At 55.6% G+C, this 18,993-nt stretch overlaps 1 protein-coding gene across 1 annotated transcript in view; it reads right to left on the reverse strand.

The window, feature by feature from the left end:
* Positions 1-360: 360 nt before the first annotated feature.
* The window catches only part of ercc2 (excision repair cross-complementation group 2), a gene marked incomplete at its 5' end in the record, with an annotated part of 47,391 nt that continues 28,758 nt past the window's right edge, over positions 361-18,993 (reverse strand). The window contains 4 exons of the mRNA XM_078207662.1: positions 361-712; positions 4,776-4,919; positions 9,171-9,314; positions 11,690-11,760. Coding sequence (XP_078063788.1) covers positions 620-712; positions 4,776-4,919; positions 9,171-9,314; positions 11,690-11,760 — 452 coding nt within the window. The remainder of the gene's footprint in view (positions 713-4,775; positions 4,920-9,170; positions 9,315-11,689; positions 11,761-18,993) is intronic.

An 18,993-nucleotide genomic window follows, 5' to 3' on the forward strand; every position in this document is an offset into this window, starting at 1 on the left:
AGGGGCATAGACAAGGTAGTCAGTCAATATCTTTTCCCAAAGGTAGGGGAGTCTAAAACTAGAGGGCATAGGTTTAAGGTGAGAGGGGAGAGATACAAAAGTGTCCAGGGGGGCAATTTTTTCACACAGAGGGCGGTGAGTGTCTGGAACAAGCTGCCAGAGGTAGTAGTAGAGACGGGTACAGTTTTGTCTTTTAAAAAGCGTTTAGACAGTTACATGGGTATGATGGGTATAGAGGGATATGGGCCAAATGCGGGCAATTGGGATTAGCTTAGGGGTTTTAAAAAAGGGCGGCATGGACAAGTTGGGCCGAAGGGCCTGTTTCCATGCTGTAAACCTCTACGACTCGATACAACAGAAGCAGTGAGTGGGTTTGATGACCAGTACAAAATCCCGTTTATTAATATTTTACAAACATCATTAGAAATACTCGGTTCACCAGAATCCGCGGACTTCACAGCCTGACAAACCTCCTTCCCCCTGCTTCAGGGAACCATCGAAACCCCATCCCCCCCAGGCTGTGGGGGGTTCAGCCGGCAGCCAGGAGCTCTGTCTGGCTGACATCCTGCAGCTAAGGTTCTGTGCTGCTATCTGACCAAGGGCCGTCCCATTATGCCCTTCACACTTGATGAGAAATTTGCTGGATCCGGGTGAGAATCTCCTCTGATTCGAGCTGATCCAGGGAAAGCAGTGATAATCCCAACTGGTCCTCCTGCATTGGAATCACCAGAGAAAAGGTCAAACAATCATTTAGGAATATCATTCTCGTTCGTGTCACACTGACAGCTTCTCAGGAGTTACAACAGTGGCACACACAGTGGAAATAGAAGCTTTTTCCCAGGTTGGAAGAGTCAATTGCTAGGAGGGCACAGGTTTGAGGTGCGAGGGGCAAGGTTTAAAGGAGATGTACGAAGCAAGTTTTTTACACAGAGGGTGTGGGTGCCTGGAACTCGCTGCCGGGGGAGGGAGTGGAAGCGGATACGGTAGTGACTTTTAAGGGGCATCTTGACAAATACATGAATAGGATGGGAATAGAGGGATCTGGTCCCCGGAAGGGTGGGGGTTTTAGTTCAGTCGGGCAGCATGGTCGGTGTAGGCTTGGAGGGCCGAAGGGCCCGTTCCTGTAAATAGAACAAAGAAAATTACAGCACAGGAACAGGCCCTTCGGCCCTCCAAGCCTGCACCGACCATGCTGCCCGACTGAACTAAAACCCCCTACCCTTCCGGGGGACCGTATCCCTCTATTCCCATCCTATTCATGTATTTGTCAAGATGCCCCTTAAATGTCACGATCGTATCTGCTTCCACTCCCTCCCCCGGCAACGAGTTCCAGGCACCCACCACCCTCTGTGTAAAAAAAAACTTGCCTCGTACATCTCCTTTAAACCTTGCCCCTTGCAACTAAAACCTCTGTCCCCGAGTAATTGACTCTTCCACCCTGGGAAAAAGCTTCTGACTATCCGCTCTGCCCATGCCCCTCATAATCTTGTAGACTTCTATCAGATCACCCCTCAACCTCCATCGTTCCAGTGAGAACAAACCAAGTTTCTCCAACCTCTCCTCATAGCTAATGCCCTCCATACCATGCAACATCCTGGTAAATCTTTTCTGTACCCTCTCCAAAGCCTCCATGTCCTTCTGGTAGTGTGGCGACCAGAATTGAACACTATATTCCAAGTGCGGCCTAACTAAGGTTCTACAAAGCTGCAACATGACTTGCCAATGTTTAAACTCCATGCCCCGGCCGAAGAAGGCAAGCATGCCGTATGCCTTCTTGACCACCTTCTCCACCTGCATTGCCACTTTCAGTGACCTGTGTACCTGTACACCCAGATCCCTCTGTCTATCAATACTCTTAAGGGTTCTGCCATTTACTGTCTATTTCCCATCTGTATTAGACCTTCCAAAATGCATTACCTCGCATTTGTCCGGATTAAACTCCATCCGCCCAAGTCTCCAACCGATCGATATCCTGCTGTATCCTCTGACGGTCCTCACTGCTATTCGTTATTGCAAATGAGGGAATTAAGTGACTGCTCTCAGGACAGCATTTGGCTCAGTGTGGCCTCAGGGGGCTATCCATTTTAGAAGAATGAGGAGGGGATCTTATAGAATCATAAAAAACTATGAAGGGAATAGATAAGTTAGAAGCAGGGAAGTTGTTTCCACTGGCGGGTGAAACTAGAACTAGGGGGCATGGCCTCTAAATAAGGGGGAGCAGATTTAGGACTAAGTTGAGGAGAAACTTCAGCTCCAACAACATTCAAGAAGCTCGACACCATCCAGGACAAAGCAGTCTCACTTGATTGGCACCTCAGCTATCACCGTCAACATTCACTTCCTCCATCGCTGTGCAGTGGCAGTCATGTGTCTACACAGCTCATTTGACAACACTTTCCAAACCTGTGACCTCTACTGTCCAGAAGGACAAGAGCAGCAGATACCTGGAAACACCCCCACCTGGACGTTCCCCTCCAAGTCATTCGCCACCCTGACTTGGAAATATATCGGCCGTTACTTCCCTGTCACTGGGTCAAAATCCTGGGACTCCCTCCCTGACAGCACTGTGGGTGTACGTACATGGACTGCAGCGGTTCAAGAAGGCAGCTTACCACCACCCTCTCAAGGGGCACTGAGGAGTGGGTAATAAATGCTGGCCCAGCCAGCGACGCCCACATCCCATTAACACATTTAACAAGTTACCAGAACTGAGTGAGAAACAGGGCGATTCTCTCTCAGTTTTGTGACCAACACTTACCTTTCAATCAAACCTCTCAAAGAGAGGCAGAGACAGAAACACAAAACATAGGACGGAGAAGAGGGGAGACAGCCAATGTGGGAGAGTCCATGCAGGAGAGAGAGCGAGAGAGGGAGAGAGAGGGGGAGTGGGAGAGAGAAAGAGAGAGGGAGCGAGAGGTAGGGAGGGAGCACGAGAGAGAGGAAGCGTGCGAGAGAGGGAGCATGAGAGAGAGAGAGAGGGAGCGTGAGAGAGAGAGAGGGAGCGTGAGAGAGAGAGAGGGAGCGTGAGAGAGAGAGAGGGAGCGTGTGAGAGAGAGAGGGAGCGTGTGAGAGAGAGAGGGAGTGTGTGAGAGAGAGAGGGAGCGTGTGAGAGAGAGAGGGAGCGTGTGAGAGAGAGGGAGCGTGTGAGAGAGAGAGGGAGCGTGTGAGAGAGAGAGGGAGCGTGTGAGAGAGAGAGGGAGCGTGTGAGAGAGAGAGAGGGAGCGTGTGAGAGAGAGAGGGAGCGTGTGAGAGAGAGAGGGAGCGTGTGAGAGAGAGAGGGAGCGTGTGAGAGAGAGAGGGAGCGTGTGAGAGAGAGAGGGAGCGTGTGAGAGAGAGAGGGAGCGTGTGAGAGAGAGAGGGAGCGTGTGAGAGAGAGAGGGAGCGTGTGAGAGAGAGAGGGAGCGTGTGAGAGAGAGAGAGGGAGCGTGTGAGAGAGAGAGGGAGCGTGTGAGAGAGAGTGGGAGCGTGTGAGAGAGAGAGGGAGCGTGTGAGAGAGAGAGGGAGCGTGTGAGAGAGAGAGGGAGCGTGTGAGAGAGAGAGGGAGCGTGTGAGAGAGAGAGGGAGCGTGTGAGAGAGAGAGGGAGCGTGTGAGAGAGAGAGGGAGCGTGTGAGAGAGAGAGGGAGCGTGTGAGAGAGAGAGGGAGCGTGTGAGAGAGAGAGGGAGCGTGTGAGAGAGAGAGGGAGCGTGTGAGAGAGAGAGGGAGCGTGTGAGAGAGAGAGGGAGCGTGTGAGAGAGAGAGGGAGCGTGTGAGAGAGAGAGGGAGCGTGTGAGAGAGAGAGGGAGCGTGTGAGAGAGAGAGGGAGCGTGTGAGAGAGAGAGGGAGCGTGTGAGAGAGAGAGGGAGCGTGTGAGAGAGAGAGGGAGCGTGTGAGAGAGAGAGAGAGCGTGTGAGAGAGAGAGGGAGCGTGTGAGAGAGAGAGGGAGCGTGTGAGAGAGAGAGGGAGCGTGTGAGAGAGAGAGGGAGCGTGTGAGAGAGAGAGGGAGCGTGTGAGAGAGAGAGGGAGCGTGTGAGAGAGAGAGGGAGCGTGTGAGAGAGAGAGGGAGCGTGTGAGAGAGAGAGGGAGCGTGTGAGAGAGAGAGGGAGCGTGTGAGAGAGAGAGGGAGCGTGTGAGAGAGAGAGGGAGCGTGTGAGAGAGAGAGGGAGCGTGTGAGAGAGAGAGGGAGCGTGTGAGAGAGAGAGGGAGCGTGTGAGAGAGAGAGGGAGCGTGTGAGAGAGAGAGGGAGCGTGTGAGAGAGAGAGGGAGCGTGTGAGAGAGAGAGGGAGCGTGTGAGAGAGAGAGGGAGCGTGTGAGAGAGAGAGGGAGCGTGTGAGAGAGAGAGGGAGCGTGTGAGAGAGAGAGGGAGCGTGTGAGAGAGAGAGGGAGCGTGTGAGAGAGAGAGGGAGCGTGTGAGAGAGAGAGGGAGCGTGTGAGAGAGAGAGGGAGCGTGTGAGAGAGAGAGGAGCGTGTGAGAGAGAGAGGGAGCGTGTGAGAGAGAGAGGGAGCGTGTGAGAGAGAGAGGGAGCGTGTGAGAGAGAGAGGGAGCGTGTGAGAGAGAGAGGGAGCGTGTTGGAGAGAGAGGGAGCGTGTTGGAGAGAGAGGGAGCGTGTGAGAGAGAGGGAGCGTGTGAGAGAGAGAGGGAGCGTGTGAGAGAGAGAGGGAGCGTGAGAGAGAGAGAGGGAGAGAGAGAGAGGGAGAATTAAACAGAAAACCATGAGAAAGTGTGAGAGGGAGAGATGAAATGTGACAGTGAGGGGGAGATAGCCTGAGTCAAATTCGGAACACTCAGTAGCTGACCTGCTGGAATGGCTGGGCCATGTGTCGGAGGAAGTGCTTGGAGATTTGCACAGCTTCATCCACAGTCAGATTGAGGTTACTGTCAGTAATGTGTTCCTGGATCCAGCGAGGCAGCTTCCCACGTTTATCAGCGCGAGCAAATCGCTGCCCAGAGAAAAGAATTAGACTCAACGGCACGGTGATGGAGCCAGAGACAGCACACGGCCCCAAGTACACGGCAAAGCACAAAGGCACAGTATTTAAAACAAGAACAGCAACAACATTATCAGACCTGGAAACCACACTATATTTCTGACAAGTCTTCTAAAGGTCACTACACCAAAATCACAAAAAGCATTCCAAGTAAAACAATTCTGCGTAGAAAAATAAATTCGAGATGTGAACTGAGCTTCTGGAGTTTATACTGAATACTGTAATTGTGAGGAAACTTTTCAGCCTTCGAGATAGTTAAAGCCATGTATCAATTTATAAACTTAAATTTCTAAATCAAAAATTAGTCTTTTCTAAAGATTGTATTCCAAGAATTCTTAAATGCTCCTTTAGGCCTTCTATTTTCCTGGAACGGGTTTTTGTGTTCTCTCTGTAAGCTGTATCTCTCTCTGAAAGTGTGAATTCCAAGCTCTGGATGCAGACTCCAGATGTGGGCGAACAAGCTGCTTATAAAGTTTGAGATAAACATAGGCATCTCGACTAAGAAAGGATGCATTCAGTGCTCGTAAAACACTTTCTGCCCGCTGTACTGCCTGAGACACAAGATTCATAAACTTCCGATGACTTGTAACAGTCGCACCCAAAACTTTTCCAATAGTTGGGTGTGCTCAAGGCGGTAGTGTGAATGAGGATTATTGTGGCCGAAATGGAGAATTAGACACTTTATATACACAATCTTCAGGACAGGGGACACACTGCCCACCGTATAGACGGTCATGTACTTAAACAAAAACTAATTCAGTGATTCTACACAGTCTCTCATGGGACATGGGTGTCGCTGGCTGGGCCAGTATTTATTGCCCATCCCTAGTTGCCCTCGAGAAGGTGGTGGTGAGCTGCTTCCTCAAACCGTCGCAGTCCATGTGGTGTAGGTGTCTCCACAAACTGACAGCATTGTAAATCCATGATAATAGAGGATTGGTTTCAGGATTGGGCTCTGACAAAGGGTCTGGACTCGAAACGTCAGCTCTTTTCTCTCCTTACAGATGCTGCCAGACCTGCTGAGATTTTCCAGCATTCTCTCTTTTGGGTTCAGACTCCAGCATCCGCAGTAATTTGTTTTTATTTGTTGCCCATCCCTAGTTGCCCGAGGGCAGTTGAGAGTCAACCACATTGCTGTGGCTTTGGAGTCACATGTAGGCCAGACCGGGTAAGGACAGCAGACTTCCTTCCCTAAAGGACATTAGTGAACCAGATGGGTTTTTCCGACAATCGACAATGGTTTCATGGTCATCAGTAGATTCTTAATTCCAGATATTTTTTATTGATTTCAAATTCCACCACCTGCCGTGGCGGGATTCGAACCCGGGTCCCCAGAACATTAGCTGAGTTTCTAGCGATAATAACACTAGGCCATCGCCTCCCTGAGTGTGCTGGAGTGTCGGCAGCCCACCATGGTACCTCGGTGCTCTCGAGTTAACCGACTAATGTGTGTGTACGTCTGGAGGTTTGGAAAGAACTGCTCTGACATCACGTCAGTTATTAAATTCTAAAGGGGAACACTGACCCAAGATCTGTTCCCATCAGCAGCAGGTCAGGGTAGTTGGGAATTGACAAGGGTGTCAGTGTTATAGACGGTGAACAGGCTGCATGGCAACTGCCCATGGCGACAAACAGCATGGCGACTGCACAGATTCTCCTGGCAGCGATTCACGGCTGTGAAATACTGGCTGTTATAGCGCATTAGCCATCCTGGGCCACTGTCCCCACACCCTACACACACACACACACTCTCACACACACACACCCCCCACACACACACACACCCCCCACACACACACACACCCCCCACACACACACACTCTCACACACACACACCCCACACACACACACACCCCCCACACACACACACACACCCCCACACACACACACACACCCCCCACACACACACACACACCCCCCACACACACACACACACCCCCCACACACACACACACCCCCCACACACACACACACCCCCACACACACACACACCCCCCACACACACACAACCCCCACACACACACACCCCCCCCACACACACACACCCCCCCCACACACACACACACCCCCCACACACACACACCCCCCACACACACACACACCCCCCACACACACACACCCCACACACACACCCCACACACACACACCACACACACACCCCACACACACACACACACACACACCCCACACACATACACACCCCACACACACACTCACACCCCACACACACACACACCCCACATACACACACACACCCCACACCCACCCCACACCCACACACACCCCACACACACCCCACACACACCCCACACACACACCCCACACACACACCCCACACACACACCCCACACACACACACACCCCACACCCCCCACACGCGCACACCCCACACGCACACACCCCACACGCACACACCCCACACAGCCCCACACGCACACACAGCCCCACACACACCCCACACCCACCTTACACACACACACACCCTACACACACACATACACACACACACTTTACACATACACACACACACCCCACACCCACCTTACACACACACACACCCTACACACACACACACACTTTACACACACACACACCCCCCACACACACACCCCACACCCACCTTACACACACACACACTTTACACACACACACCCACCTTACACACACACACCCACCTTACACACACACACCCACCTTACACACACACACACACCTACACACACCCGTTACACACACATACACACCCCACACACACACACCCCACACACACACACACACCCCACACACACACACACACCCCACACACACACACACCCCACACACACACACACCCCACACACACACACACCCCACACACACACACACACCCCACACACACACACACACCCCACACACACACACCCACACACCCCACTCACACACACCCCACACACCCACCCCCCCCACACACACACACACACCCCACACACACACACACACCCCACACACACACACACACCCCACACACACACACACACACCCCACACACACACACACCCCACACACACACACCCCACACACACACACACCCTCCACACACACACACACCCCACACCCACCACACACACACACCCCACACACACAGACGCCACCCACACACACACACACCCCACACACACACACACCCACTTTTTACACACACACACGCATCCCACACACACACACACTCGCCCCACACACACTCGCCACACACACACACTCGCCCCACACACACACACACACTCACCCCACACACCTTACACACACACACACCTACCCCCACACACCTACACCCCCACACACCTACACCCCCACACACACCCCTACACACACACACCCCTACACACACACACCCCTACACACACACACCCCTACACAATTCCTGATACTCAGCATCAGCTAAACTCTGCAGGACACACTCAGCGTTTTCTCAAACCAATCCTCTGTATTATCATGGATTTACAATGCTGTCAGTTTGTGGAGACACCTACACCACGTGGACTGCAGCGATTCGGGAAGGCAGCTCACCACCACCTTCTCAAGGGCAACTCGGGACGGACAATAAATGCTGGCTTTGCCAGTGACGCCCACATCCTGAGAACGGAACAACAGGGGTTGGCACGAGTGATTATTCTGAATGTTTTGCTGCTCTCAACACACACAGCACGGTAGCACAGTGGTTAGCACGGCACGGTAGCACAGTGGGTTAGCACTGCTGCCTCACAGCTCCAGGAACCCGGGTTCGATTCCCGGCTTGGGTCACTGTCTGTGCGGAGTCTGCATGTTCTCCCCGTATCTGCGTGGGTTTCCTCCGGGTGCTCCGGTTTCCTCACACAGTCCGAAAGACGTGCTGGTTAGGTGGATTGACGGAGCCATATTCTCCCTCAGTGTACCCGAACAGGCGCTGGAGTGTGGCAACTAGGTGATTTCCACAGTAACTTCATTGCAGTGTTAATGGAAGCCTACTTGTGACTAATAAATAAACTTAAACTTTAAATACTACAGCTGGAAACAAAGTTGTAAATCTGCCAGTCTGCGTGGATCTAAATAGCACAGAAATAGATTCCCCTTTGCTGCTGATCAATGTTCCTGCAAACAGACATACGGTTTGGGTTTAATTCAGTTTAACCAACAATCAATGTTGAAAGCAAATTGTATATTTAGTCAGTTCGGTTTTGGAATTACCTTATCTGCAAAAATCATGAGGCCGTAATCGGTTTTTCCGCGGATGACTCTTCCCACACATTGTGCGGCATGTCTCATTGCATCGAACGTCAGGAAGTCATTCTCACGGATTTGGAACTGATCCCGTAGGTATTCTAAACGGGCCTGTGGATTAAAAAGACACCTTTAAAAAGGGCCACAGAGAAATCAAGGATGTTTTACTGCAGTTTATTCCGCATGGCTCACCCTTGTGAATTCTCTTTTCTGCTCTGAGCAACATTTTCTCTGCTAGAGCTATCACTGTAACCTCCTCCAGCCCCCTACACCCCCGCCCTATCACTGTAACCTCCTCCAGCCCCCTACACCCCCTCCCTATCTCTGTAACCTCCTCCAACCCCCTACACCCCCTCCCTATCTCTGTAACCTCCTCCAGCCCCCTACACCCCCTCCCTATCACTGTAACCTCCTCCAGCCCCCTACACCCCCTCCCTATCTCTGTAACCTCCTCCAGCCCCCTACACCCCCTCCCTATCACTGTAACCTCCTCCAGCCCCCTACACCCCCTCCCTATCTCTGTAACCTCCTCCAGCCCCCTACACCCCCTCCCTATCTCTGTAACCTCCTCCAGCCCCCTACACCCCCTCCCTATCTCTGTAACCTCCTCCAGCCCCCTACACCCCCTCCCTATCTCTGTAACCTCCTCCAGCCCCCTACACCCCCTCCCTATCTCTGTAACGTCCTCCAGCCCCCTACACCCCCTCCCTATCTCTGTAACCTCCTCCAACCCCCTACACCCCTCCCTATCTCTGTAACCTCCTCCAGTCCCCTACACCCCCTCCCTATCTCTGTAACCTCCTCCAACCCCCTACACCCCCTCCGTATCTCTGTAACCTCCACCAGCCCCCTACACTCCCTCCCATTCTCCGTAACGTCCTCCAGCCTCCTACACCCCCTCCCTATCTCTGTAACCTCCTCCAACCCTCTACACCCCTCCCTATCTCTGTAACCTCCTCCAGCCCCCTACACTCCCTCCCTATCTCTGTAACCTCCTCCAGCCCCCTACACCCCCTCCCTATCACTGTAACCTCCTCCAGCCCCCTACACCCCCTCCCTATCTCTGTAACCTCCTCCAGCCCCCTACACCCCCTCCCTATCACTGTAACCTCCTCCAGCCCCCTACACCCCCTCCCTATCTCTGTAACCTCCTCCAGCCCCCTACACCCCCTCCCTATCTCTGTAACCTCCTCCAGCCCCCTACACCCCTTCCCTATCTCTGTAACCTCCCCAGCCCCCTACACCCCCTCCCTATCTCTGTAACCTCCTCCAGCCCCCTACACCCCCTCCCTATCTCTGTAACGTCCTCCAGCCCCCTACACCCCCTCCCTATCTCTGTAACCTCCTCCAACCCCCTACACCCCTCCCTATCTCTGTAACCTCCTCCAGTCCCCTACACCCCCTCCCTATCTCTGTAACCTCCTCCAACCCCCTACACCCCCTCCGTATCTCTGTAACCTCCACCAGCCCCCTACACTCCCTCCCATTCTCCGTAACGTCCTCCAGCCTCCTACACCCCCTCCCTATCTCTGTAACCTCCTCCAACCCTCTACACCCCTCCCTATCTCTGTAACCTCCTCCAGCCCCCTACACCCCCTCCCTATCTCTGTAACCTCCTCCAGCCCCCTACACCCCCTCCCTATCTCTGTAACCTCCTCCAACCCCCTACACCCCTCCCTATCTCTGTAACCTCCTCCAGTCCCCTACACCCCCTCCCTATCTCTGTAACCTCCTCCAACCCCCTACACCCCCTCCGTATCTCTGTAACCTCCTCCAGTCCCCTACACCCCCTCCCTATCTCTGTAACCTCCTCCAACCCTCTACACCCCTCCCTATCTCTGTAACCTCCTCCAGCCCCCTACTTTAGATACAGAGCTTTACTCTGTATGTCACCACGTGCTGTACCTGCCCCGGGAATGTTTGATGGGGACAGTGCAGTGGGAGCTTTACTCTGTATCTAACCTCGTGCTGTACCTGTCCTGAGAGTGTTTGATGGGGACAGTGTAGGGGGAGCTTTACTCTGTAGCTAACCCCGTGCTGTACCTGTCCTGGAAGTGTTTGATGGGGGACAGTGTAGAGGGAGCTTTACTCTGTATCTAACCCCGTGCTGTACCTGTCCTGGGAGTGTTTGATGGGGGACAGTGTAGAGGGAGCTTTATTCTGTATCTAACCCCGTGCTGTACCTGTCCTGGGAGTGTTTGATGGGGGACAGTGTAGAGGGAGCTTTATTCTGTATCTAACCCCATGCTGTACCTGTCCTGGGAATGTTTGATGGGGGACAGTGTAGAGGGAGCTTTACTCTGTATCTAACCCCGTGCTCTGAATGTTTTGTATATTCGTGGCACTGTAAGGTTGTGCTGTGTATTTTTATTTTCCAGTGAATCCACAGCACAGAATCAGGACATTCAGCCTTTGCTGGTTGAGCCCCTTCCCACCTATCCCTCAATCCCACAAACAGAAACCAGCTGGAGCAGAGGAACACCTACCTTCAGGATTCTGCTCTGAGTGTAGACATAGGGAACACCAAACATAATGACAGCTCTCCCATAGTGATGGACTGTCAGAAAACACAGCAGAGAAACATCAATGGACATGAATCCAGCAATCAATTCAAACACTAAAATCACCCAAAGTGAACAGAGTGCGGTGGCAGGATAGAGGAAGCTTTTATGAAGAAACATCCCTGGTACCAGGAACAGAAACAAACGCACGTCGTCTCGCAGTCACGCACGCTGTCTCACACACACACACACGCCGTGTCACACACACGCTGTCTCACACACACACACACGCCGTGTCACACACACGCTGTCTCACACACACACACACGCCGTGTCACACACATGCTGTCTCACACACACACACACGCCGTGTCACACACACGCTGTCTCACACACACACACACGCTGTCTCACACCCACACACGCTGTCTCACACACACACACACGCTGTCTCACACACACGCTGTCTCTCTCACACACGCTGTCTCTCTCACACACGCTGTCTCTCTCACACACGCTGTCTCTCACACACACACACGCTGTCTCTCTCACACACGCTGTCTCACACACACGCAGGCATGCGGTCTCTCACACACACACACGCTGTCTCTCTCACACACGCTGTCTCACACACACGCAGGCATGCGGTCTCACACACACACACGCTGTCTCTCACACACACACACGCTGTCTCACACACACACACACGCCGTGTCACACACACGCACGCTGTCTCACACACACGCACGCTGTCTCACACACACACACACGCCGTGTCACACACACACACACGCCGTGTCACACACACGCAGGCATGCGGTCTCTCACACACACACACACGCTGTCTCACACACACACACACGCTGTCTCTCTCACACACACACGCTGTCTCTCTCACACACACACGCTGTCTCACACACACACACACGCTGTCTCACACACACACACGCTGTCTCTCTCACACACACACGCTGTCTCTCTCACACACACACGCTGTCTCTCACACACACACACGCTGTCTCACACACACACACACGCTGTCTCTCACACACACACACGCTGTCTCACACACACACACACGCTGTCTCACACACACACACACGCTGTCTCTCACACACACACACGCTGTCTCACACACACACACACGCTGTCTCACACACACGCACACGCTGTCTCACACACACGCACACGCTGTCTCTCTCACACACACACACGCTGTCTCACACACACACACACGCTGTCTCACACACACACACACGCTGTCTCACACACACACACACGCTGTCTCACACACACGCACACGCTGTCTCACACACACGCACACGCTGTCTCACACACACGCACACGCTGTCTCACACACACGCACACGCTGTCTCACACACACACACACGCTGTCTCACACACACGCACACGCTGTCTCACACACACACACACGCTGTCTCTCACACACGCACACGCTGTCTCACACACACGCACACGCTGTCTCACACACACGCACACGCTGTCTCACACACACGCACACGCTGTCTCACACACACACACACGCTGTCTCACACACACGCACACGCTGTCTCACACACACGCACACGCTGTCTCTCACACACGCACACGCTGTCTCACACACACGCACACGCTGTCTCACACACACGCACACGCTGTCTCACACACACGCACACGCTGTCTCACACACACACACACGCTGTCTCACACACACACACACGCTGTCTCACACACACGCACACGCTGTCTCTCTCACACACGCATGCCGTGTCACACACACACACGCTGTCTCACACACACACACACGCTGTCTCACACACACACACACGCTGTCTCACACACACACACACGCTGTCTCACACACACGCAGTCTCACACACGCACACGCTGTCTCACACACACGCACACGCTGTCTCACACACACGCACACGCTGTCTCACACACACGCACACGCTGTCTCACACACACGCACACGCTGTCTCACACACACGCACACGCTGTCTCACACACACGCACACGCTGTCTCACACACACACACACGCTGTCTCACACACACACACACGCTGTCTCACACACACACACACGCTGTCTCACACACACACACGCTGTCTCACACACACACACGCTGTCTCACACACACACACACGCTGTCTCACACACACACACACGCTGTCTCACACACACACACACGCTGTCTCACACACACACACACGCTGTCTCACACACACACACGCTGTCTCACACACACACGCACGCTGTCTCTCTCACACACACACACGCTGTCTCACACACACACTCACGCTGTCTCACACACACACACGCTGTCTCACACACACACACACGCCGTGTCACACACACGCAGGCATGCGGTCTCTCACACACACACACGCTGTCTCACACACACACACACACGCTGTCTCACACACACACACACGCCGTCTCTCTCACACACGCACGCCGTGTCACACACACGCAGGCATGCGGTCTCTCACACACACACACGCTGTCTCTCACACACACACACGCCGTGTCACACACACGCAGGCATGCGGTCTCTCACACACACACACGCTGTCTCACACACACACACACGCTGTCTCACACACACACACACGCTGTCACTCTCACACACGCACGCCGTGTCACACACACGCACGCACGCTGTCTCTCTCACACACGCACGCCGTCTCTCACACACACGCACGCTGTCTCACACACACGCTGTCTCTCACACACACGCTGTCTCTCTCACACACGCACGCTGTCTCTCTCACACACGCACGCTGTCTCTCTCACACACGCACGCTGTCTCTCACACACGCACGCTATCTCTCTCACACACGCACGCTATCTCTCTCACACACGCACGCTATCTCTCACACACACGCACGCACGCTGTCTCTCTCACACACGCACGCCGTCTCTCACACACATACACGCACGCCGCCTCTCTCACACACGCACACCGTCTCTCTCACACACGCATGCTATCTCTCTCACACATGCACGCACACCGTCTCTCTCACACACACACGCACGCTGTCTCACACACACACGCTGTCTCTCACACACACACACGCCGTGTCACACACACGCACGCAGTCTCTCTCACACACGCACGCCATCTCTCACACACATACACGCACGCCGTCTCTCTCACACACGCACACCGTCTCTCTCACACACACATGCACGCTGTCTCACACACACACACACGCTGTCTCACACACACACACACGCCGTGTCACACACACGCACGCACGCTGTCTCTCTCACACACGCACGCCGTCTCTCACACACATACACGCACGCCGTCTCTCTCACACACGCACACCGTCTCTCTCACACACGCATGCTATCTCTCTCACACACGCACACAGTCTCTCTCACACACGCACACAGTCTCTCTCACACACGCACGCTGTCTCTCTCACACACGCACGCCGTCTCTCTCACACACGCACGCCGTCTCTCTCACACACGCACGCTATCTCTCTCACACACGCACGCCGTCTCTCTCACACATGCACGCCGTCTCTCTCACACACGCACGCTATCTCTCTCACACACGCACGCTGTCTCTCTCACACACGCACGCTGTCTCTCTCACACACGCACGCTGTCTCTCTCACACACGCACGCTGTCTCTCACACACGCACGCTGTCTCTCTCACACACGCACGCTGTCTCTCTCACACACGCACGCCGTCTCTCTCACACACGCACGCCGTCTCTCTCACACACGCACGCCGTCTCTCTCACACACGCACGCCGTCTCTCTCACACACGCACGCCGTCTCTCTCTCACACGCACGCTGTCTCTCTCACACGCACGCTGTCTCTCTCACACATGCACGCTGTCTCTCTCACACACGCACGCTGTCTCTCTCACACACGCACGCTGTCTCTCTCACACACGCACGCTGTCTCTCACACACGCACGCTATCTCTCTCACACACGCACGCTATCTCTCTCACACACGCACGCTATCTCTCTCACACACACGCACGCACGCTGTCTCTCTCACACACGCACGCCGTCTCTCACACACATACACGCACGCCGCCTCTCTCACACACGCACACCGTCTCTCTCACACACGCATGCTATCTCTCTCACACATGCACGCACGCCGTCTCTCACACACGCACGCCGTCTTTCTCACACATGCACGCCGTCTCTCTCTCACACGCACGCCGTCTCTCTCTCACACGCACGCTGTCTCTCTCACACACGCACGCCGTCTCTCTCACACACGCACGCCGTCTCTCTCACACACGCACGCTATCTCTCTCACACACGCATGCACGCCGTCTCTCACACACACGCACGCCGTCTCTCACACATGCACGCCGTCTCTCTCACACACGCACGCTATCTCTCTCACACACGCACACAGTCTCTCTCACACACGCACGCTGTCTCTCTCACACACGCACGCTGTCTCTCTCACACACGCACGCTGTCTCTCTCACACACGCACGCTGTCTCTCTCACACACGCACGCTGTCTCTCTCACACACGCACGCTATCTCTCTCACACACGCACGCTATCTCTCTCACACACACGCACGCACGCACGCTGTCTCTCTCACACACGCACTCCGTCTCTCACACACATACACGCACGCCGCCTCTCTCACACACGCACACCGTCTCTCTCACACACGCATGCTATGTCTCTCACACATGCACGCACGCCGTCTCTCTCACACACGCACGCCGTCTTTCTCACACACGCACGCCGTCTCTCTCACACGCACGCCGTCTCTCTCACACACGCACGCCGTCTCTCTCACACACGCACGCCGTCTCTCTCACACACGCACGCCGTCTCTCTCACACACGCACGCCGTCTCTCTCACACACGCACGCCGTCTCTCTCACACACGCACGCACGCCGACTCTCTCACACACGCACGCCGTCTCTCTCACACATGCACGCCGTCTCTCTCACACACGCATGCTATCTCTCTCACACACACACGCTGTCTCTCTCACACACGCACGCTGTCTCTCTCACACACGCACGCTGTCTCTCTCACACACGCACGCTGTCTCTCTCACACACGCACGCTGTCTCTCTCACACACGCACGCTGTCTCTCTCACACACGCACGCTGTCTCTCACACACGCACGCTATCTCTCTCACACACGCACGCTATCTCTCACACACACGCACGCTGTCTCTCTCACACACGCACGCCGTCTCTCACACACATACACGCACGCCGCCTCTCTCAAACACGCATGCTATCTCTCTCACACATGCACGCACGCCGTCTCTCTCACACACGCACGCCGTCTTTCTCACACACGCACGGCGTCTCTCTCTCACACGCACGCCGTCTCTCTCACACACGCACGCCGTCTCTCTCACACACGCACGCCGTCTCTCTCACACACGCAAGCCGTCTCTCTCACACACGCACGCCGTCTCTCTCACACACGCATGCACGCCGTCTCTCACACACAAGCACGCCGTCTCTCTCACACACGCACGCCGTCTCACACACGCACGCCGTCTCTCTCACACACGCACGCTGTCTCTCTCACACACGCACGCTATCTCTCTCACACACGCATGCTATCTCTCTCACACACGCACACAGTCTCTCTCACACACGCACGCTGTCTCTCACACACGCACGCTGTCTCTCTCACACACGCACGCTGTCTCTCTCACACACGCACGCTGTCTCTCTCACACACGCACGCTGTCTCTCACACACGCACTCTGTCTCTCTCACACACGCACGCTATCTCTCTCACACACGCACGCTGTCTCTCCCACACACGCACGCTGTCTCTCACACACGCACGCTGTCTCTCACACACGCACGCTGTCTCTCTCACACACGCACGCTGTCTCTCTCACACACGCACGCTGTCTCTCTCACACACGCACGCTGTCTCTCACACACGCACGCTGTCTCTCTCACACACGCACGCTGTCTCTCTCACACACGCACGCTGTCTCTCACGCACGCATGTTGTCTCTCTCACACACGCATGCTGTCTCTCTCACACACGCATGCTGTCTCACACACGCATGCTGTCTCTCACACACGCATGCTGTCTCTCACACACGCATGCTGTCTCTCACACACGCATGCTGTCTCTCTCACACACACGCACGCTGTCTCTCTCACACACACGCATGCACGCTGTCTCTCACACACACGCACGCACGCTGTCTCTCACACACGACGCCGTCTCTCTCGCACGCACGCCGTCTCTCACGCCGTCTCTCTCACACACGCCGTCTCTCTCACGCACGCCGTCTCTCTCACGCACGCCGTCTCTCTCTCACGCGCGCACGCCGTCTCATACACGCGCGCACGCCGTCACACACACGCGCGCACGCCGTCACACACACGCGCGCACGTCGTCACACACACGCGCGCACGCCGTCTCACACACGCGCGCACGCCATCTCACACATGCGCGCACGCCGTCTCTCACACGCGCGCACGCCGTCTCTCACACGCGCGCACGCCGTCTCACACACGCACGCACGCCGTCTCACACACGCGCGCACGCCGTCTCTCACACGCGCGCACGCCGTCTCACACACGCGCGCACGCCGTCTCACACGCGCGCGCACGCCGTCTCACACGCGCGCACGCCGTCTCTCACATGCGCGCACGCCGTCTCTCACACGCGCGCACGCCATCTCACACACGCGCGCACGCTGTCTCACACGCGCGCACGCCGTCTCTCACACGCGCGCACGCCGTCTCACACACGCGCGCACGCCGTCTCACACACGCGCGCACGCCGTCTCACACACGCGCGCACGCCGTCTCACACACGCGCGCACGCCGTCTCACACACGCGCGCACGCCGTCTCACACACGCGCGCACGCCGTCTCACACACGCGCGCACGCCGTCTCACACACGCGCGCACGCCGTCTCACACACGCGCGCACGCCGTCTCACACACGCGCGCACGCCGTCTCACACACGCGCGCACGCCGTCTCACACACGCGCGCACGCCGTCTCACACACGCGCGCACGCCGTCTCACACACGCGCGCACGCCGTCTCACACGCGCGCACGCCGTCTCACACACGCGCGCACGCCGTCACACACGCGCGCACGCCGTCTCACACATGCGCGCACGCCGTCTCTCACACGCGCGCACGCCGTCTCACACACGCGCGCACGCCGTCACACACGCGCGCACGCCGTCTCACACACGCGCGCACGCCGTCTCACACACGCGCGCACGCCGTCACACACGCGCGCACGCCGTCTCACACCCGCGCACGCCGTCTCTCAC

This window comes from Mustelus asterias, unplaced genomic scaffold (genome assembly GCF_964213995.1).
Source record: "Mustelus asterias unplaced genomic scaffold, sMusAst1.hap1.1 HAP1_SCAFFOLD_2571, whole genome shotgun sequence".
Lineage (NCBI taxonomy): Eukaryota > Metazoa > Chordata > Chondrichthyes > Carcharhiniformes > Triakidae > Mustelus > Mustelus asterias.